This window comes from Jaculus jaculus, chromosome 1 (assembly GCF_020740685.1).
Source record: "Jaculus jaculus isolate mJacJac1 chromosome 1, mJacJac1.mat.Y.cur, whole genome shotgun sequence".
NCBI lineage: Eukaryota > Metazoa > Chordata > Mammalia > Rodentia > Dipodidae > Jaculus > Jaculus jaculus.
In genome coordinates, this window is record NC_059102.1 from 124198842 (window position 1) to 124220145 (window position 21304).

General features: G+C 49.2%; 2 protein-coding genes across 2 annotated transcripts; one reads left to right on the plus strand and one right to left on the minus strand.

Annotated features, from left to right (window-relative positions):
- The first annotated feature begins 4635 nt into the window (after positions 1–4635).
- Positions 4636–12411, plus strand: LOC101612455 (putative methyltransferase C9orf114). Its single transcript, XM_045130009.1, has 12 exons — positions 4636–4737; positions 4975–5020; positions 5219–5347; positions 6094–6253; positions 6532–6621; positions 6728–6777; positions 6950–7080; positions 9877–9949; positions 10065–10163; positions 10661–10763; positions 10927–11074; positions 11679–12411. Exons 1-12 carry the CDS (start codon positions 4636–4638, stop codon positions 11736–11738), a joined length of 1191 nt encoding a protein of 396 aa, XP_044985944.1. The 3' UTR covers positions 11739–12411.
- On the minus strand, positions 11831–14418 carry LOC123461687 (endonuclease G, mitochondrial-like). The gene is made up of 3 exons (XM_045153407.1): positions 13912–14418; positions 13146–13255; positions 11831–12173 (listed from the first exon to the last, which is right to left on the minus strand). Exons 1-3 carry the CDS (start codon positions 14416–14418, stop codon positions 11891–11893), a joined length of 900 nt encoding a protein of 299 aa, XP_045009342.1. The 3' UTR covers positions 11831–11890.
- Between the last annotated feature and the right edge of the window lie 6886 nt (positions 14419–21304).

The following is a 21304-nucleotide window of genomic DNA, read 5'->3' on the forward strand; positions in this document are numbered from 1 at the left end:
CCTACCTCTGCCTCCCGAGTGCTGGGATTAAAGGGGTGCGCCACCACGCCTGGCTCACATATTTTTATTTTTAAAAAAGTACTTTTACTTATTTACTTATTTGACAGAGAAAGAGGGAGAGAGGGAGAGAGAATGGGCACACCAGGGCCTCCAGCCACTGCAAACAAACTCCAGACACATGCACCCCCTTGTGCATCTGGCTAACGTGGGTCCTGGAGAATCAAACCTGGGTCCTTTGGTTTTGTAGACAAACACCTTAACTGCTAAGCCATTCCTCCAGCACATAACCATGTATTTTTATTTTTTTAAATTTATTTAGTTATTTGACAGAGAAAGAATGGGCATACCAGGTCCACTAGCCACTGCAAACTCCAGACGTGTGCACCCCCTTGAGCATCTGGCTAACATGGGTCCTGGGGAATCGAACCTGAGTCCTTTGCTTTACAGGCAAGTGCCTTAACTGCTAAGCCACCCCTCCAGCCTGACCATGTATTTTTAAAATTTTAGTTCGGAAGCCAGGCACGGTAGCGCACACCTTTAATCTCAGCACTTGGGAGGCAGAGGTAGGAGGATCACCATGAGTTCGAGGCCACCCATGAGTACATAGTGAATTCCAGGTCAGCCTGGGCTAGAGCGAGACCCTACCTCGAAAAACCAAAGTAATAATAATGATAACTATTATTATTATTATTGAGAGGGCCGTGGTGGCACACACCTTTAATGCCAGCACTTGGCAGGTAGTGGTAGGATGATTGCTGAGAGTAGCAGCCACCCTGAGGCTACATAGTGAATTCCAGGTCATCTTGAGTTAGAGGGAGACCCCACCTTGAAAAGATAGAAAAAAATATATATTTTTTTTTGCAAGAGAGAGAGGGAGAATATTAGCATGCCATGCCCTCTTGACACTGCCAACAAACTCCAGGTGTATTCACCCCTTTATGCATCTGATTTTACCATATACTGGTAAATCAAACCCAGGTTGTCAGGCTTGGCAAACAAACACCTTTAACCACTGAGCAATCCTCTCAGGTCTGCTTAAAAAAAAAAAATTGGAGGACTGGAGAGGAACTGTGAAGCCTAAGGATCCTGGTTCGAGGCTTGATTCCCCAGGCCCCACATAAGCCAGATGCGCAAAGGGGTGCACGCATCTGGAGTTAGTTTGCAGTGGCTAGAGACCCTGTTGTGCCCATTCTCTATCTTTCTCTCTCTGCTTCTTTCTGTCTGTCACTCTCAAATAAATAAATAAAAATAAACTATATATATATATAATTTTTTAATTTTTAATTTTTTTTTTCCAGGTAAGCTTTCGCTCTAGCCCAGGCTGACCTGGAATTTACTATGTGATCTCAGGGTGGCCTCAAACTCACAGCAATAATCCTACCTCTGCCTCCCAAGATTAAAGGCGTGGACCACCATGCCTGGCTAAAAAAATTTTCACGTAAGTAATAAACTAAATGTTGAGCATGATGCTTGCCATTTTCTCCCACTTACCCTTTGTCTTCCCTTTAGTTCCCCATCAGTTTTATGTCACATATATATAATTGATTTTTATGTATCTATATAAAATCTGGGCTGGGAGTGGTGGCACACGGCATTAATCCCAGCACTTGAGAGGCAGAGGCAAAGGTAGAAGGATCACTGTGAGGACAAGGCCACTCTGAAAAATGAAAAAATAAAATAAAATAAAGCCGGGTGTGATGGCGCATGCCTTTTATCCAAGCACTCAGCAGGCAGAGGTAGGAGGATTCCTGTGAGTTCAAGGCCACCCTGAGACTACATAGTGAATTCCAGGTCAGCGTGGACTAGAGTGAAACCCTACCTCAAAAAAACAAAAAAATTAAAAATAATAAAATCTGAGGCCCACAAATGAGACAACATATGATATTTGTTTTTCTGTGACAGACTCAGTTTGCTTATTTTGCTTTTTTGATTATCTCTAATTGCATCCATTTTCCTGCAACTTTCTTTCTTTCTTTCTTTCTTTTTTTTTTTTCTTTCGAGGTAGGGTCTCACTCTAGCTCAGGCTAACCTGGAATTCACTATGTAGTCTCAGGGTGGCCTCGAACTCTCTGTAGTCCTCCTACCTCTGCCTCCCGAGTGATGGGATTAAAGGTGTTATGCCCAGATCATGGAGTCCCCAAAGACCACCAGGAGAGTCGGACACATATGCAACAGCAAAGAGCTTTATTTCCGGCTGAAGCTCAGACTCTTGACTTCACCAGGGCAGTGGATCCGTACAAGAGCCCTGAGCAGCAAGGGGCAGGTTTTTTATAGGGATTTGAACAAAGAAGTAGGGGAGTGGTTACATGATTGGTTGATTTAAGCAGTAACTGCACTTGTTTTTGTCTGATAGGCTTAGGATACTGGTGGGCAAAGCTGGTGGGCAGGGGTCTAGGGGGATTCCAAGCAGATTAGGTAACCTTTATTGTGATTGGCTATGTGTATTTGAGGAACTTTAAGCAAATTTATTTTAAGCAAACTTTATCTATGACCACTGGAATGCATGGTGCAGATAGTCTGTTCCCCCTTATCAGGAAACTGACCTTGCTGGGAAGCAGTAACTTAGGCCTATTTATGATTCTGAGGATTATTATGGCTTCCCGAGTCCTTCAAAGGCATGTGCTACCATGTGCGGATAAGATTTTACTTTATTTTATTTATTGGAGAGAAAGAGAGAGAGAATGGGCATGCCAGGGACTCATTGCAAATGAACTCCAGACGCATGTGCCACCATGTACATGTGGTTTACGTGGGACCTGGAGAATCGAACCTGGGTCCTTAGGCTTTGGAGGCAAGCACCTTAACTGCTAAGCCATCTCTCCAGCGCCCCCTCCTTTTTTTGAGGTAGGTTCTCACTCACCCAGGCTGACCTGGAACTCAATGTGATCCTACCTCAGTCTCCCAACTGCTGGGGATATAAAGGCATGGGCCACCACCACTCCCAGGTTACTTCATTCTTCTTTATGGTTGATAATGTTGTTTCTATTGCTCACAACTGTAACAAAGCACTCTGTCAATGCAAATGGTAATGAAAAACTATGAGGCAGGGAAAGGGGTCCATGGAAACTGTTATCTTCTCATCCTTTTTTATTTTTAGCTCAGGCTGTCCTGAAATTCACTATGTAGTCTCAGGGTGGCCAACAACTGTCTTTTTTTTTTTTTAATAAATTATTTATTTATTTGAGAGCGACAGACACAGAGAGAAAGACAGAGGGAGAGAGAGAGAATGGGCGCGCCAGCGCCTCCAGCCACTGCAAAGGAACTCCAGACGCGTGCGCCCCCTTGTGCATCTGGCTAACGTGGGACCTGGGGAACCGAGCCTCGAACCGGGGTCCTTGGGCTTCACAGGCAAGCGCTTAACCGCTAAGCCATCTCTCCAGCCCCAACAACTGTCTTTTTACCTCTACCTCCTGAATGCTGGGATTAAAGACATGTGTCACCACGCTAGGCTGGTGTTCCCCCCAACCTCCCAGGTAGGGTCTCACTCTAGCCCAGGCTGATCTGGCTTTCAACTCACAGAGATCCTCCTCCTTCTGCCTCCCTGAGTGCTGGAATTCAAGGTGTGCGGCACCACGCCCGGCTCAAAACTACTTTAAAGTGGGGCTGGGAATTTAGCTCAGTGGTAGATAATTTGCATGCTCAAGGCATTGAGTTTGATCCTCAGCACTACCGAAGAATAAATAAATAAACGTTAAAAGAACAAAGTCTAAACCAGGAATGATAGATAGCAAGGAGGCTGATGCAGATGGGTGGTAAAAGTTCGAAGTATGCAAAACATTTAAATGAATGAACTAACTTAATAAAATTAAAAATAAACCGGCTGTGGTGGTGCACGTCTTTAATCCCAGTACTCGGGAGGCAGAGGTAGGAGGACAGCTGTGAGTTCGAGGCCACCCTGATAATACAGACTAAATCCCAGGTCGGCCTGGGTTAGAGTAAGACCCTACCTTGAAGACCCACCCCCCCAAAAAATAAAAATATTTAAATGAAGTGTTAGGGATGTATCTCAATAGTAGAACCCTTGCTTTAGCGTGCGCCAGGCTCTGGGATGGATCCCCAGCAAAAATAAATGAATGAAGCCAGGTGTGGATAAATAAATGAATGAAAACAAATGGATGAATTTATTGAAAGAATGAATCAAGTAATTCCTCAAGACATTCTCATTTCAGCAGAGTCACATTCGGTTCTGGCAGTGAGGGTCCCCAGCAGGGCGGCTCACGAGCCACCTTAAGGGTGTGGGCAGTACTGAATTGCTGGGGACACGCGGCGCACGTGGCTCCGGAATGCTCCATGCCCACGTGCTCGAGAGGGAGCGCTGCAGGAGACCACGCCCCCGCTGGCCTCCGATTGGACAGCTCCTCGGGGGTGTGGCCGGAAGACCTGGGTCTGATTGGCAGGAAGGTGGCTCTTGGTGGAACATGGCGGAACTGAAGAGGAAGAGACCCTGCGGTCCGGTAGGTGATCGCAGGTGGCATTTCGGCCTGGGCCGGGCTGTATGGGGAGAACGAGCGGCCACGGGGCTTGTGGCGGGTGGGTTCGAGTCTCGTGCTCCGGACCGCTCTCTGGCCTGAGGTCTGATGGCCCGAGGTTGCCATTCGCTCCTGGCCGCGCGTGCCCCGCGGGGATGGGGGCCCCATGCCCGATCCCCTCATCTTCTCTGCGGTGGCTGGATTCCGGAGGTGGAACTGCGCTCACGGTCCCGAGTCCCAAGGCGACTGCGGACAGATCCCGTCGCCTGCGCCTCAGTTTCTCCTCTGTCCCTTAAGAGCTTAGGCAACAGGTCATTGCACCGTGCCAGACCTGAGCCCAGCACTGGGGGCCCAGCGGGCCTCGGCTGTGCTTGCGGCAATGTGGAGTGGCTCCCTGGCTTTCTCACCACCCGGCGTAAGAGGGACAGGATGACTGGAGCACCTCTGCGAGGTGTGACCGTTGCGCCTCTCGCTCTTGCGTCTTAACGCTCCCATTCCTCTGCAGGGTGAGCATGGACGAAGGGTTGAGTGGCGAAAATGGAAGCAGCAGAGTAAGTAAGGCCCGGGACTGGGCTGGGGAGGAGCATCGTGCCCTCCTGTCCCTGAGACCATTCTAGGACTGCACAGCCTTTGGCCTCTCTCAGTCTCAATGTTTCTGACCTAGAGCCTAGGATGGCCCAGTGAGCGGGAACTATATCCTCATTGCTCCCGGCCCCCTTCTCCTACCAACCAGAATACTGTCTTCACAGAGAAAGAGGAGAAGAAGAAGTGGAAAGACATGAAGATCAGGAAAAAACTGGAGCGGCAGCTGGCAAAAGAGGAGCAGGCAAAGCAGCAGCAGGAGGAGGAGGAGGGGGCTGCCCAGAGGACAGACCAGGGTGAGGCTGCTGGGTCATGGGGATGGGTATAGGTTATGGCCTGCAGGGCTGTCCTGAGGGTAGAGCAAAGGATGTCATATTGGGAAGGGCCTGTAGTGACCAGTAGGTCCAAACAACTTGTGCTGATGGAGAAACAGGCCCATAAAAGAGGAGGGAGCTAGACCATTGAATCCTCACCTACTTAAGACTCTAGCCTGTGGAGGCTTTGCCTCATGCCCCTTGATACTTCCTTTCTTACCTCTGTTTTTCTCGATATTTTTCAAGGTAGGGTCTTGCTCTAGCTCAGGCTGACCTGGAATTCACTGTGTTGTATCAGGGTGGCCTTGAACTCACAGCAATTCTCCTACCTCTGCCTCTTTAGTACTGGGATCAAAGGTGTGTGCCACTATGCCTGGCTTTTTTGTTTGGTTGGTTTTTCAAGGTAGGGTTTCACAATGGCCCAGGCTGACCTAGAATTTACTATGTAGTCTCAGGGTGGTCTTGAAGTCACAGCAATCCTCCTACCTCTGCCTCCCAATTGCTGAGATTAAAGGTGTGTACCACCACCCCTGGATGCCTACCTCTTTTAATAAAAGAGGGGATGGAAAAAAATGGGTCAGTGGTTAAAGGGATTGGCTTGCAAACCCTGATGACCCAGGTTCAATTTCCCAGAACCAGCGTAAAGCCAGATGCACAAAGAGGAAGGGAAGAGAGGGTCTTGGCCTCTTAGCTTAACCAGGAATCCAAACTTCTCTGCCTCCATGTAGGACGACCCTATACCCTGAGTGTGGCTCTGCCAGGCTCCATCCTGGACAATGCCCAGTCACCACAGCTTCGCACCTACCTGGCTGGCCAGATTGCCAGAGCCTGCACCATCTTCTGTGTGGATGAGATTGTGGTCTTTGATGAGAATGGCCAAGATGCCAAGTGAGGATCCATTCACCAGGACCCCAGGAGGGAGGGGCTATTAGGGTTGGCTGTGGCTTCTCCTTGCCCCTTGTCACCTGCCTGGCTCTTCCTGCATGCTGTGTTTGAAATACTTCACTTATAATCCTTGGTGGGTATGGGGCAGTGTTAAAGGTCAGATTGGGTGGGAGGAGCTCTCGAACAGAACTGAACTTGGTGCTTGCACATGCTCTGCCACTGACGGAGCTGCATTCCAGCCAGCACTTGCATCTGAAGCCCTGATTTATGTCTCTCTCCAGGACTGTGGAGGGGGATTTCAAGGGAGTCGGCAAGAAGGGGCAGGCCTGTGTGCAGCTGGCTCGCATCCTGCAGTACCTGGAGTGCCCACAGTAAGGCAGTGACTTCTTTGAATGTATGTGGGGTTAGGGAGTCACTTTGAAAGTAGCTTGGAGATGGCCTCCCTGGGAACCTCCTGAGAGCCGTATTCTTCCCCAGGTACCTGAGAAAGGCATTCTTTCCCAAGCACCAGGACCTGCAGTTTGCAGGTATGGACCATCCCCAGGCACTGAGAAGGGTCACCCAGTTCCACCTTTATCCAGGGGAAAAGCAGGCTCAGGAATGGAGTCCTAAGCCAGATGTCAAGCAATAGGTCTGTGGCAGACTGGGGGATTTGAAGTGGGGTCTCCACATCACCCACCCTCTTCCCCCTCCCCCCAGGGATCCTAAACCCCTTGGACAGCCCTCACCACATGCGCCAGGATGAGGAGTCTGAGTATCGAGAGGGCATTGTGGTAGAACGGCCCACTAAGCCAAACCAGGGCTCCTTTGTCAACTGTGGCTTGAAGAAGGTAGGAACAGGAAGGGCTGGGACATACTTGGAACCCAAGGCAAGGATGTGTGGGAAGCAACATGGACCTGCCTGTGAAGCCTCATGTTAATTGTGGCCAAAGTGTCCAAAACGGCTCAAAAGATGAGACCAGGACCAAGTCACTGATTTTTTTTTTTTTTTTTTTTGAGTAGGGTCTCTCTCTCTCTGTAGCATAGGCTGATCTGGAATTCACTATATAGTCTCAGGGTCTCCTTGAACTGACAGTGATCCTCCTACCTCTACCTCCCAAGTGCTGGGATTAAGGGCATGCAACACCATGCCAGGCTCTGATTTTTTTTTTTTTTCCCCAGGTAGGGTCTCACTGTAGCCTCGGCTGACCTGAAATTTCACTATGTAGTCTCAGACTGGCCTTGAACTCACAGTGATCCTTCTACTTTGGCCTCCTGAGTGCTGGGATTACAGGAGTGTGCCATCACACCTGCTGATTACTTATTATAATTTTTTTTCCCCAGGGTAAGGTCTTACTCTAACTCAGGTGACCTGGAATTCACTATGTAGTATCAGACCTTCGTACTCACCATGATCCTCCTACCTCTGCCTCCCAAATGCTGGGATTAAAAGCATGTGCCACCACTTCTACCTACTATTTATTTTTGGATTTTCAAGGTAGGGTCTCTAGCCCAGTCCTTGTTCTAGCCCAGGCTGACGTGGAATTCACTATGTAATCTCAGGGTGGTCTTGAACTCACAGTGATCCTCTTACCTCTGCCTCCCAAGTGCTGGGATTAAAGGTGTGTGCCACCACACTGGGCCCTGTTTTTCTTTTCAAAAGCACAGTAAGGGGGCTAGACAGATGACTTAGTGGTTAAGCTCTTGCCTGCAAAGTCTAATGACCCAGGTTCAATTTCTCAGTACCCACGTAAGCCAGATGCACAAGGTGGAGCCTTGGCGCCTTTGGACCTCGTTTGCAGTGACTGGAGGCCCTGACGTGCCTATTCTCTATCTCTACCTGTTTCTTGCTCTCAAATAAATACATAAATAAAAAAAATTTAAAAGCACAGTAAGGGGCTGGGGAAATGGCACAATGGTTAAAGGCATTTGTATACAAAGCCTAACAGCCTTGGTTTGATTCCCCAGCCCCCAAATAAAGCCAGATGCTTTATATAAAAAGGACATAAAGTGATGTGCCTGGTGCACCCTGTCTCTGCCTGCAAATAATAAAGGAACTAAAAAAAATTATTTTTGTTTATTTTTATTTGAGAGCAACCGACAAAGAGAGAGAATGAATGGGCACGCCAGGGCCTCCAGCCACTGCAAACGAACTCCAGACACATGTGCCCCTTGTGCACCTGGCTAACATGGGTCCTGGGGAATCGAGCCTCAAACTGGGGTCCTTAGGCTTCACAGGCAAGCGCTTAACCACTAAGTCATCTCTCCAGCCCATAATAAAGGAATTTTTAAAAACTTAAAAAAAATAAAGCAGTTAAGTGCTTGCCTGTGAAGCCTGAGGACCCTGGTTTGAGGCTCGATTCCCCAGGGCCCACATTAGCCAGATACACAAGGGGGTGCATGCATCTGGAGTTTGTTTGCTGTGGCTGGAGACCCTGGCGTGCCCATTCTCTCTCTCCCTCTTTCTCTCTCTGTCAGTTGTTCGCAAATAAATAAAAGATAATTTAAAATAAAAAGCACTCGGGAGGCAGATGTAGGAGGATCACCATGAGTTCAAGGCCACCCTGAGACTACACAGTGAATTCCAGGTCAGAGACCCTACCTCAAAAATAAAAATAAATAGGTGGGCTGGAGAGGTTAAAGGCATTTGTTTGTGGCAGCAAGAGACCCTGGTGTACCAGTACATACACACACAGGCAAATGCTTTTTTTAAAAAATATTTTACTTATTTGAGAGTGAGAAGGAGAGAGGTATATAGTGAGAATGGGTACATCAGGGCCTCCAGCCACTTCAAGCAAACTCCAGATGCATGCACTATCTTGTGCATCTGGCCTATGTGGGTACTGGGGAATTGAACCTGTGTTTAAGCTTTATAGTCCAGTGCCTTAACTGCTAAGCCATCTCTCCAGCCCAGTTTTTTTTTTTTTTTTTTTTTTAAGTTCAGTCATCCTTGGCTACATAGCAAGTTTGAAGGCCAGCTTGAGATACATGAAACCTTATTCTCTCCCTGAAAAAAACAAAACAATTAACTAAAAGATATCAAGATGACAGACAAAAGGGAAAAAGCTTGAGAAACTCTCAAGAAGAAAGCAGCTGGGCTTGGTGGTGCACACCTTTAATCCCAGCACTCACTCAGGAGGTGGAGGTAGGATCACTGTTGATTTCCAGGCCAGCTTGGGTGAGAGTGAGAACCTACATTTTTTTGGGGGGCAGGACAAAAAAAACAGAAAATAAAAGGAGCAAGCATGTGTGCTATGATAAATCCCCACGTGCCGTAGAATACAAATGGTGGCTGATCACAGATTATCTGGGTTTGCGGATTGCTTCCTGCCAAGTCCTCTAGGTGTAGCTCCTATTTATGGACACTTCCATTTGACAGATAAAACAGGCCGAGAGGACTTGACTGATGTATTCAAGCTCCTCACAGCTAGCGAGTGGCAAGGGAGGCCTGAGACTTCCCTCTGTGTCAGACCCTGACTTCCACTCTGCTGAGTTCCAGGCCTTCAATTCTGATGGTATCTTGTAACAATTCTATACCTGTGGTCCCCGGGGGTGGTTGGTGACCAGAACCCCTTAGGTCCCTTGCCAGCCCTGAGAGTGGCTCCTCTTTCTGGGGACATGACACACCTCTCTTGGATTCTCCCCAGGATGTGAAGATTGACAAGAATCTGGAACCTGGGCTTCGGGTGACTGTGAGACTTAACCAAAAGCAGCTCCCAGGTATGCAAGTGGAAGCTTCCCCTCATTGGCCTGGTTACTCCCCAGGCTTGCAGCCTCCTCCTTTTATCTCCCTGTCCTTCGTACTCCTCTTCACAGCACATTTTCTTTCCTCCAGAATGCAAGGCCTACCGAGGAACAGTTGTGTCATCGCAGGAACCCCGCATCAAAGCTGGTCTGTACTGGGGCTACACCGTCCGGCTGGCCTCCTGCCTCAGTAAGGATGGGACTTCCTGCCCAAGTGTCCATCCGTCCTTCTTTCTGGCAGGTGGCATCAGGACCTCTGCATGTTCAAGTTGGGCCAGGGACTTTGCCCTAGCAGACTATGGGACTCTTTGGGGGCTACCTTCTTCCTCCATGAGCTGTGTGGGATGGTCAAGGACCTCCGAGAGCAGGGCATGGTAACTCCCACCTGTAATCTCAGCACTGGGAGGTGAACACAGGAACATCATCTCACGGTCAATGATAGCCTGGGCTACCTATAGTGAGTCTCAACAACAAAAACAAAGGCCCCTGTGCACTGAGGACAAGTATCCCGGCTGAGGAACTGTTTGGTACTTGGAAGCAAGAAGGTAGATAAACTGAAGGCCTACACGCTCCCCGGGCTCACCCTACCCACTCTGTGCTCACACATCACCTCCACCATTGCCAGTCCTCAAGCTCCACTCCGCCTTGCAGCTACCACAGACCCCACTGAACTCTCCCCACCCCCAGGTGCTGTGTTTGCCGAGTCCCCCTTCCAGGACGGGTATGACCTGACCATCGGTACATCAGAGCGCGGCTCCAGTGTGGCCTCCGCCCAGCTACCCAGCTTCAAGTGGGTGCTGCCTAAGGCAGGGGCTGGGGAGGAAATGTGGAACCTGTGTGGGAAGGACCAGTCTGTACAGACTGAGCCCCACTGTGCCCGAGAGGCTGACGCTCTGGGGGTTGTCCAGTGGAACTCTGATGAAGCCAGTGACCATCCTCCCTCTGGGTACCAGGCATGCTCTTGTTGTGTTTGGGGGCCTCCAAGGGCTAGAAGCCGGTGTGGATGCTGACCCCAATCTGGAGGTGACTGAACCCAGTGTCCTCTTCGACCTGTACGTCAACACATGCCCCAGGCAGGGCAGCCGCACCATCCGCACTGAGGTGAGCCACCTGCATCCACCTCCAGCCCGAGAGTCTGGGCCTGTGCAAGATTGACAGTTCTAACTGCAGCCCACCCCTGGTGGCCTTCTCTGCTCCTTGCCGAGCAGACTAGCAGCATGGTCAGAAGGCAAAGATCACAGGGATAAATCCTGGGTTCCCAGGCTTCTCACTCCCTTGGTTTCCTCAGCTGTATGCTCAATATTACTCAGTGGCCCCAGTCTGCCACCCCCTTATAGGTGGGCAGCACCAGTTTCCTGTGGGATGTCTCATGCGTCTCCCTTGAGAAAGTGTCCCACGAAGGCCTGAGCATCAACAGAACCTCTAATACCAGTGTGGAATGCTGTCCCTGTGGGTGCTGTGTTAGGAGTTCCATTGCTCCATCAGCCTCAGGGGTGGCAACTGTAGTTGGACAATCCCAGTCTGCCTCCCTGCGGCCCTGTCCAAGACCCACCAACTCCTGCCCAAGCAGCTGGGCACTGCCCACTACCTCACTCACCCCATCCTCGAGGTGGACATTAGTTCTGGCATCCCTGTATTACAGAGGTGCCAGGAAACAGGGCTTGGTATGAAACCGACCTTAACCCACTGTCCACTTCTCCTTCAGGAAGCCATCCTCATTTCCCTGGCTGCCCTGCAGCCTGGCCTCACCCAGGCTGGTACCTAGCCTTCCTGAAAGTCCAAGACATGGTGAAGAGGCAACAGTGAAAGCAGGGCTTGCTGTGTGTCATCTGGGATAGAGATGGCCAAGACTGCTTCTCCTAAGACAGCCAACTTTAATGTATCCAGCCCCAACTCCCCTGTCTCTGGCTGCCACCCTCACTTGCTGCCAGCAGTGATGGCCTTGAGGTTTCCAGTTCGTGCCAAGATATTGGGCACGAAGAGCAGTCCTGAGGCCCGCTCGATGCTCTCTATGGGCACTAGGAAGCGCTCCAGCGGAAGGGTCTCATCCACAGGAGCGTTAGGCATCACATAAGAGCGCAGCTCAATCTGTCCTCCTGCTGCCTCCAGGATCAGCACCTTGAAGAAGTGCGTGGGCACTGCCACGTGGTTCTTGCCAATCACCTGGTATTTCACATAGGACTTCCCATCAGCCTCCGTCCTGCAAGTAGACCCAGGCAAACATGGCCAAGAGGCTGGATTGGACCCAAGATTGCTTCTTCTCTGATCTAACCTCCAGCTACTGCCATCTACTGGATCACCCCCTCACTAAGCGACTTGTGTGCCATACTCTTTGGGGCTGCGAACTGTAAGGCAGAGCTTAACTGTTGCCTTCATCTTCCCCATGTCCAACGCTGGGCCAGGCAGGATGGGTGGCAATAAATGCTGCTGAAACAGTAGGCCCTCCCTTGTTTGCCAGGTCTTATTGCTATCTCCCCATGGGCGGTGCACCAAGCAGGCAAGGGTCATGACAGCCAACCCAGCCCAGCACAGGCCTGGTACTTACAGATGCTGCTGGACCTGCAGCTTCTGGTTTCCCCTCAGCAGCCTCCCTTCAGTGGACACTTACTAATGAAAGTTAGCCTGTGGTGAGCCATTACCGTGGGCCAGGCCCAGAACCGTGGCAGTCAGCCACTAGTCAACTGTGCACTCAATGACTTAGAGGTCACAGGTCTTATTCCCACTTCAGGGGAAGGCACTGAGGTCATCTGCCCATGGCACCGAGGGACCAGGCAGTAAAGCCCTGGTTACATCCCAAGTCTGTGGACTCAGTTTCACTCTGCACAATGTTCAGCAGATGGAAAAAATAACTGATACAGCTCAAAGGAGCTCTACCCTTCCTATCTGGTGGGTCAGGGCTGAGGAGGGATGCTCCCAGCAGAGCAGAGGCAAAGGCAAGGGCCTGGGGTAGCAGGGACCCCAAGAGGCTTTGCATCACGGCACAACTGTGGTGTGTCTAGGGCTGTCAGAGCAGGGCAGATCCAAGGACTAGTGGCTGTGATCACAGAGGGCACCCAAAGTCTCACTAATTGGAGTGGGGAGCCCATGGAAGGGAGACTTGTCAAAACACCTGAGAATAAAGCCTGAGGTGATCCTGGCTGCGGGTGGAAGGCCCTGCTGGCCCCAGGCTCACCTGGGCAAGAAGAGTGGCCCTGTGCAGACATAGACATTTTGGTAGGTGCGGGTCAAGCTGCGGCTGTACTTCTCCAGGTTGTTCCAAGCATTTTGGTTGAGGTGTGGCACCTGGTGAGAGAAACAGGGCCATAGCTAGAACCTTCGGTCAGGGTGTCCATGGTCTTGAGGTGAGCAAGCAAGCATAGGACACACCCCCATCCACTCCTCTTACATTCTCAGGTCTCTTTAAGTCTTCCCCAGTTTAAAGAGCTGCAGGAAAGAAACTGACATCACTTGAGCCTCTGGGCCTCAAGACAAGGTCTAATGGGTGTGTAGTATGTGACCACAAGCTACCCAGCACAGCTATGGATGTGGCCCATCACACTGGCTGATGCCACAGTGCAGTGTGGAAAAGTTGGCTACTCCTAAAAAAATGGGGGAAGGCGTCAAGTCTCCATGCACTGGATGCAGTTACTGGCACCTACAGCCCAACTGTGTTTCAGCAGAAGGTAGTGTGAGCCCTGAGGCTCACCACTAACAAAGGGCCAGGTGGTGCACTGGGTCGGTGAATGTCACGCATTGCCACTTTTACAGATGAGTTAAGTGCAGGGCTTTATGGTTTAGGCTCAGGCGCCATCGGACTCCTTCCTGCAGCCAGCGTGGGGTTTGAAAGCCAGCACCCATCTAAGTGCGCCCTTGGCCGCCGCCCACCGTTCTGCGGGTGAGCGTTCTGCGGGTGAGCGCATGGCCGCGGAGGCCCGGCAGGGGGTGCGCTCGGGCGCTACCTGGGGCGCGACGTTGGTCAGGTAGAAGGTGTCCTCCATGGCCTTCTGGCTCCAACGGTGGTTGGCGGCGGCGGCCAGGTGGCCCCGGTCGAAGCCGCTGCCGCGGTAGTCGGCGTTGGTGGCGCGGTGGTAGGCGTGCACCGAGTCGTCTTCGCGGAAGTCGCACGAGCGGCGGTCGCCGTCGCCTCGGATGCGCTCGGGCCGCAGCTGCTCGACCACCCAGAGCGCGCCGCGGGTGCGCGGGTCGTAGCACAGCACGTACGACTCGCGGCTCTTGAGCTGCGCCACCCCAGGCAGCCCGTACTTGGCAAGCTCGCCGGTGCCGGGGCCCGTTGGTACCCCAGGCAGAGCGGGCAGCTGGGCGGCCGCCGCCGCCACGGGCAGAACCGGCAGCCGGCCGAGCAGCCCCAGGGCCGACCGCGCGTCCGCCCGCCGCCGCCAGCTCTCAGCCGAGGCACCCAGCGCCGCGCCCAGCGCCAGGGTCACGCCGAGCCGCAGCGCGCGCATGTCCACCCGAGGCCCTAGAGGAAGCCGCGGCGTGGGGCCGAGCCTGGTGGGGCTCGCGACGCGTGGAACGCCCTTCCCCACGCTCGGGACATGGGCCGAGGGCGGCGAGGGTGCCCCACGCAGTATCCCGGCGCCCTCCCTTTGCCCTTTAAAGACCAGGCGTGATGGGCGTGGCTCCGCCCTCCCAGCTCGCGATTGGTCGCTGTCACGTCTGGCCCCGCCCTCGCCCCAACCTCCCCTTCTGCGCCTGTGCAAGGACCTGCCGGTCGCTGAGCGCCCCCTACTGGTCGGTCTGGCGTGACTCACGCTGTCTCAGCGCTGCTCAGAAGAGCCCCTGGAAGCTCCTAGGAGGCGGGACGAGAACAGGAGCCGGTCCCGGAGACCCCTTTCTGCCCTCCCAAGCATTCTGCTAGCTGGCCTGAGGACGGAGCTGCCGGCAGCAGATGCTAAATGCCGGCCAGAACTGACGGACGACGGTTACCGAGAGCAGCTTGAAAAGTGTATGTTGAGTTCAACTTTCGGCCCTCCTGGAGGGCTGAGCCGGGACAGTAGACTGGGAGTCCAGGGATTTGTACACCGCTGTTCACAGCAATTTTTGTCATTATGGAAGCTGGACTATGCAAAATTCAGTACGGACTGGTTGAGGACGTTTGTAGCACACTGGATAGAATAGAAGTGAACTCATGTTTTGTTTTGTTTTTTTTTTTCTTTTTCTTTCTATTTTTGGTTTTTCGAGATAGGATCTCTCTGTAGCCCACGCTGACTTGGAATTCACTATGTAGTCTCAGGGTAGCCTGGAACTTTTAGTTTTGTTTTTTCAAGATAGGGCATCACTGTAGTCTAGGCTGAACTTGTATTCATGCTGTAGTCTCAGAGTGGCCTCGAACTCATGGCGATCCTTCTACCTCTACCTCAGGAGTGCTGGGATTACACGTGCACCACCACACCTGCATCATGAAAATATTTTAAAATACAGGAGGAGCAGGAATTGGTGAGCATGCCTTTAATCCCAGCACTCAGAGTTCTGGGTCAGCCCTGGCTAGAGTGAAACCCTACCTCGAAAAAAACAAAGATATGGGAGGGCTGGGAAGATGGCTCAATAGTTAAGGCACTTGCTTGCAATGCCTGCAAATGCTGGCCCTGGTTTGATTACCCAGTACCCACAAAAAGGCAGATGCACAAAGTGATGTCTGTGTGGCATCTTTTGGTACGTGTTTCTGAATCTTCAAATATTTTTATTGTAGGTTGATAACATATTTATGGGTATTAGTTATGGATTACTATTTAGGGGTAATAATGTAATGTTTCTACATACATATATGTGTGTATACAATGTGAAGAGATTAAATCAAGTGACTAAACATATCTATCATGTCAGATAGTTAATATAATGAGGACATCTGAAATGTATTCTTTGCAATTTTTTTTTTAAATTTATTTGAGAGCGACAGACACAGAGAGAAAGACAGATAGAGGGAGAGAGAGAGAATGGGCGCGCCAGGGCTTCCAGCCTCTGCAAACGAACTCCAGACGCGTGCGCCCCCTTGTGCATCTGGCTAACGTGGGACCTGGGGAACCGAGCCTCGAACGGGGTCCTTAGGCTTCACAGGCAAGCGCTTAACCGCTAAGCCATCTCTCCAGCCCTCTTTGCAATTTTTACTTATGTTTTTTTTGACAGAGAAAGAGGGGGAGAAAGAGAGAGAGAATGGGCACACTAGGGCCTCCAGCCACTGCAAATGAACTCCAGATGCATGCGCCCCCTCGTGCATCTGGCTCATGTAGGTCCTGGGGAATTGAACCTGGGTCCCTTGACTTTTGCAGGCAAGTGCCTTCACTGCTAAGCCATCCCTCCAGCCACATTTTATATATATATATATAATTTTTTTTTTTAAGGTAGGATCTTACTCTAACCCAGGCTGACCTGGAACTCACTTTGTAGTCCCAGGCTAGCTTCAAAATCACACCAATCCTACCTCTGCTTCCTTAGTAGATTAAAGGATTAAAGGCATGCACCAGCAGGCCTGGCTTCTTTTCACATTAAGTGTAGGCAACATACTGATCTCCAGCTGAGCCTAGTGCACCTGTGAATATGAATAAACGAATAAATAAATAAAGAGATCCAAAACTCCTATTCCTGGGGCTGGTTAGATGACTCATTGGATAAAGTGCTCACCTGTCAACACTTAGTACTGGAATTTGATGCTGGAAGCAGTGGTAGGCTTGTGTAAGCTCAGCACACTGACAATGAGATACAGAAAGAATTTCCCTAAAGATCTCAGCAAGCACAGCAGCAGAGGAATGTCCTGAGAAACCCCTGCCTCCAACGAGGTGGAGAGGGGAGGACAGACTGGACACTTGTCCTTGGACTTACACACAAACACACACACACACACACACACACACACAAATAAAAACATTTTTAGTGATGTTGTGGCACTTGGGATGAAGAAGTTGGTATTCTGAGAGCCCTGGGACTGAAGGCAAGGTCCCAGTGACCCCTGGTCTTTCCTACACACGCCTCCCTCACCCACCTTTCCCCTCCCTCCTCTGGCAGTATGAGGTGTGCAGGCCTGGGTGAAGGAGCACCTTCTGGTAGCTATGGGAACTATGGCTATGCCAATAGTGGGGATAATGCCTGTGAAGAAGAAAACAAGAGACTTACTGAAAGTGTGAAGAGCAAAGTAACTGCAATAAAATCTTTCCATTGGAATAGGCCAGGAAGTTAAAAATCAAAATAAACTAGTAATAGGAAGTTATAGTAATGGAAAGCTAAGCAATAAAATTGCCAACATTTGGAAGCCTACAGGACTTGGAAAGAAAAGGCTTGGAAGGAGAACTGGGGAGGAGAAACAAAAACTTATTAGGAGGGGATTATGATCAAAATAAATTATGTACATGTATGAAAATTGTCAATAAAAAAATCAAAATAAACTATTAGCTGAAATGGATTCACAATTTGATTCTACAACTGGATTGTTAGGTAAAACCATGGGAAAACTGACAACTTTATCCAGAGGGAGCCAAACCAAATAACTGTGCTACATGTTACTGTTTTCGTTGTTTGTCTTTTTTGTCACTTATTGGATCATTAAACTGAGGTGATGCAAGTAAGCATGGGTTTGAATTTGTTCCAGTGAATGCTCAGAGTACACTGACAGTTGGCACCAAGCATTCCTAAGTTTCAAACACTATAAATGATCTTTCCTATTGAAGTTTAAATCGTATTAGATCATAACAATGCTTTTTGGATATTGTCTCTTACTGACACAAGTTGACCCCTATTTCCAGGGGTAATGAGATGGTCTGAAGTCACTGTGGCTCTGTGAATTTTTATCCCTGTGTTTGCTGTCATATTAAATAGCAATACAATATCCTATTGCTACTATAAATGTAATTCTCTGAAGCCAGTAGACAAACAGTAGGATGCCTGGGAAGCCTGATAGTGCGCCTTGAGATCGTGATAGAATGCTCTTTTTTTTTGTTTTTTCCCTCATATGGTGATTTAAAATTGTAAGCCTATTTCCTTTCACCTACAATCATAGTAAATTTTGATCAAAATAATTCTTTGTACAATCACCTCCTTGAATAAAGTTTGCTATTTCAACTATTAAAAAAAAAAAGTTTTTAGGGCTTAGTGGTTAAGGTGCTTGCCTGCCTGTGAAGCCTAAGGACACGGGTTCAGCTTCCCAGAACACACTAAGCCAGCTACACAAACTGATGCATGTGTGCAAGGTCATGCATGTACATGAATGCAAAATGATGCCCGCGTCTGGAGGTTGACTGCAGTGACTGGAGGTCCTGGCACATCAATTCTCTCTCATAAATAAGATAAATACAAAGATATATTTTTTATAAATCTTGTCTTGCAGAAATTTTGTATGTATCATCCCATCCCCCAGCTTGGAAACTTTTTTTTTTTTTTGAGGCAGGTATCGTTCTAGCCCAGGAATACACAGGCTGGCCTCAAACTCACTGTGATCCTCCAACCTCTTCCTTCCAAGTGTGCTTGTGTGCAGAGAAACCAGAGGAAATCATAGGTGTCTGTCCACTATTGCTCTTCTGTCCTATTTCCCTGAGAAAAGGAGCTCCCTACCTTTTGGTGAGACTGTTATGACCAGGGAGCACCAATGATCCAGTGATCCTGCCATCTCTGTCTTCCTCAGCACTGGAGTTAAGACATGTATAGTCATGCCTGGCTTTTCATGTGGGTGCTGAGGATGAACCCAGAGCTTGGTGCATGACAGGCAAGCACCTGACAAACTGAGCTACATCCCTACACCTCTGGTCTTTCTAGCATGTTGGCTGGTGCCATTTATTTCTGTACCATAGTTTGAAGTCAGGCAGATTCCATGTTATTTATTTGCAAGGAGAGAGAATGGGCCTGCCAGGGCCTCCTACCACTGCAGATGAACTCAAGATATAGGTACCACTTTGTGCATGTAGCTTTATGTGAGTACTGGGGAATCAAACTCAGGCTATCAGGCCTTGCAAGCAAATGCCTTTAACCACTAAGCAATCTCTCCAGCCCCAGAGGTTCTTTTCTTTTCTTTTTGTTGTTTCTTGAGGTAGGGTATCACTCTATCCCTAACTCACTCTGTAGTTCCAGGCTGGTCTCAAACTCACAGCAATCCTTCTACCTCTGCCTCCCGCATGCTGGGACTAAAGGCCTGTGCCACACCTGCCCTCGTGAGGTTTTCTACTGCTCAGCATGCAAGTGTTTTATTTCCTTGGTTAGCTTATTCTTGGGGTTGGAGGTATAGTTCAGTGATAGGTAGCATGGTTGAACTTGTGTCCAGCATTACAAAAAAATAAAGTCCCCCAAATGAAATTTTGATTCCTTTTGAGTTTAGTGTACAGAAATGATACTGGTTTTTTGTTTGTTTGTTTGTTTGGTTGGTTGTTTTGAGGTAGGGTCTCACTCTAGCCCAGGCTGACCTGGAATTCACTACGTAGTCTCAGGACACCCTCGAACTCACAGTGATCCTCCTACCTCTGCCTCCTGAGTGCTGGGATTAAAGGTGTGAGCCACCATGTCCAGCCTTTTCTTTTCTTTTCTCTTAATTTTTATTTACTTATTTGAGGGTGACAGAGAGAGAAACAGGCAGATAGATAGAGAATGGGCACACCAGGGCCTCCAGCCACTGCAAATGAACTCCAGATACATGCGCCACCTTCTGCGTCTGGCTTATGTGGGTTCTGAGGAATTGAGCCTTGAACCAGGGTCCTTAGGCTTCACAGGCAAGCACTTAACCACTAAGCCATATCTCCAGCCCCCTGTTCTTTTCTTTTTGAAACAGGTTCTCACTGTAGCCCAGGCTAACTTTGAACTCATGGCAATCCTACCTCGGGCTTCTGAATGCTGAGATTAAAAACGTTTACCACCATGCCTGGCCTGCTACTGGTTTTGTGCTAAACTTTATTTTGGGGGGATGATGCTGGGGGTTTAAAGCAGGGTCTCACATATGCTAAGTATATGCTGTACCTGTATGGTGGCTTTGAATCTGCAATAACTTTATTAGTTTCAATAGTTGAATATATATTTTTTTGTCTCAACAATTTTACATATTTCTTTTTGAATACCATCTCCTTCTTGCACCTACCTAATTACTTTGATGAAGACTTCTAGTATTGTTGAATCAAAGTGGAAAGATTGTAAGTGGTAAATGGGAATCCGTTTTGTTTTGAGGTAGGGTCCCTCTCTAGCCCAGGCTAACCTGGAATTCACTATGTAGTCTCAGGGTGGCCTTGAACTCACAGCAATTTTCTTACCTCTGTCTCCTGGGTGCCAAGATTAAAGGCATGTGCCACCATGCCTAGCTTCTTGTTTTAATTTTCATTTCAAGCACTGAGGCGATGGCTCAGTGGACAAAGCACTTGCCACATGATTCTGAGCACCTGAGTTCAGACCCTCAGACCCCATGTTCAAGCTGAGAGCTGGGATGAGGTTCCGTAATCCCAGTACACACACCTATCACTGAGAAGGGAGGCCAAGACAGAATTTCCCTGATGCTTATGAATAGAGCAGTGAACAGTAAGAGATGATGACTGAAAATAAAAGGCAAGGATCTACCTGAAAACTGTCCTTGACCTCCACATGTGCAATACACAAAATAATTAAAAAAAAAAAAAAAAAAAAAAAAAACTTCTTGTCAGGCATGGTGGCACACACCTTTAATCCCAGCACTTGAGAGGCAGAGGTAGGAGGATCCCTGGGTTTGAGGCCACCCTGAGACTACACAGTGAATTCCAGTCAGCCTGAGCCACAGTGAGACCCTACAAAACAAAACTTCAAGTTAGAGTAGGATGTCAATGTAGGGATTTTCATATATAGCTTTTTTGTTGTTGTTTTTCAAAGCAGGGTCTTACTCTAGTCCAGGCTCTCCTGGAACTCACTATGTAGTCTCAGGGTGGCCTTGAACTCATGGTGATACTCCTACCTCTGCCTACCAAATGCTAGGAATAAAGGCATGTGCCACCATGCCCGGCTTTCATATATAGTGTGTGTGGAGGTTCTGTTCTTTTAATTCTAATTTGTTTTCTGCATTTAGTAAGATGACCTAAGGGTTTTAAAAACTTAAAAATATTACAGCCGGGCGTGGTGGTGCACGTCTTTAATCCCAGCACTCGGGAGGCAGAGGTAGGAGGATCACTGTGAGTTCGAGGCCATACTGAGACTACATAGTTAATTCCAGGTCAGCCTCAGCTAGAGACCCTACCTTGAAAAACAAAAAAATTAAGGAGGGCTGGAGAGGTGGCTCAGTGGCCAAGGCATTTGCCTGCAAAGCATAACAATTTAGGTTTGATTCCTCAGTACCCACTTAAAGCTAGATGCACAGTGACACTGCTTCTGTAGTTTGTTTGCAGTGGCTAGAGTCTCTGGTGTGCC

Bases quoted from the DNA above. Each gene is read 5' to 3' on its own strand.
- LOC101612455 (XM_045130009.1), top strand. From the start codon at position 4,636: ATGCCCGATCCCCTCATCTTCTCTGCGGTGGCTGGATTCCGGAGGTGG. The intron at 6,622-6,727 runs GTAAGGCAGTGA...ATTCTTCCCCAG, and splicing joins CAGTACCTGGAGTGCCCACA to GTACCTGAGAAAGGCATTCT. The intron at 9,950-10,064 runs GTATGCAAGTGG...TCTTTCCTCCAG, and splicing joins TAACCAAAAGCAGCTCCCAG to AATGCAAGGCCTACCGAGGA.
- LOC123461687 (XM_045153407.1), bottom strand. From the start codon at position 14,418: ATGCGCGCGCTGCGGCTCGGCGTGACCCTGGCGCTGGGCGCGGCGCTG. The intron at 13,256-13,911 runs GTAGCGCCCGAG...TTCTCTCACCAG, and splicing joins TGACCAACGTCGCGCCCCAG to GTGCCACACCTCAACCAAAA. The intron at 12,174-13,145 runs GTGAGCCTGGGG...GTCTACTTGCAG, and splicing joins GGGCCACTCTTCTTGCCCAG to GACGGAGGCTGATGGGAAGT.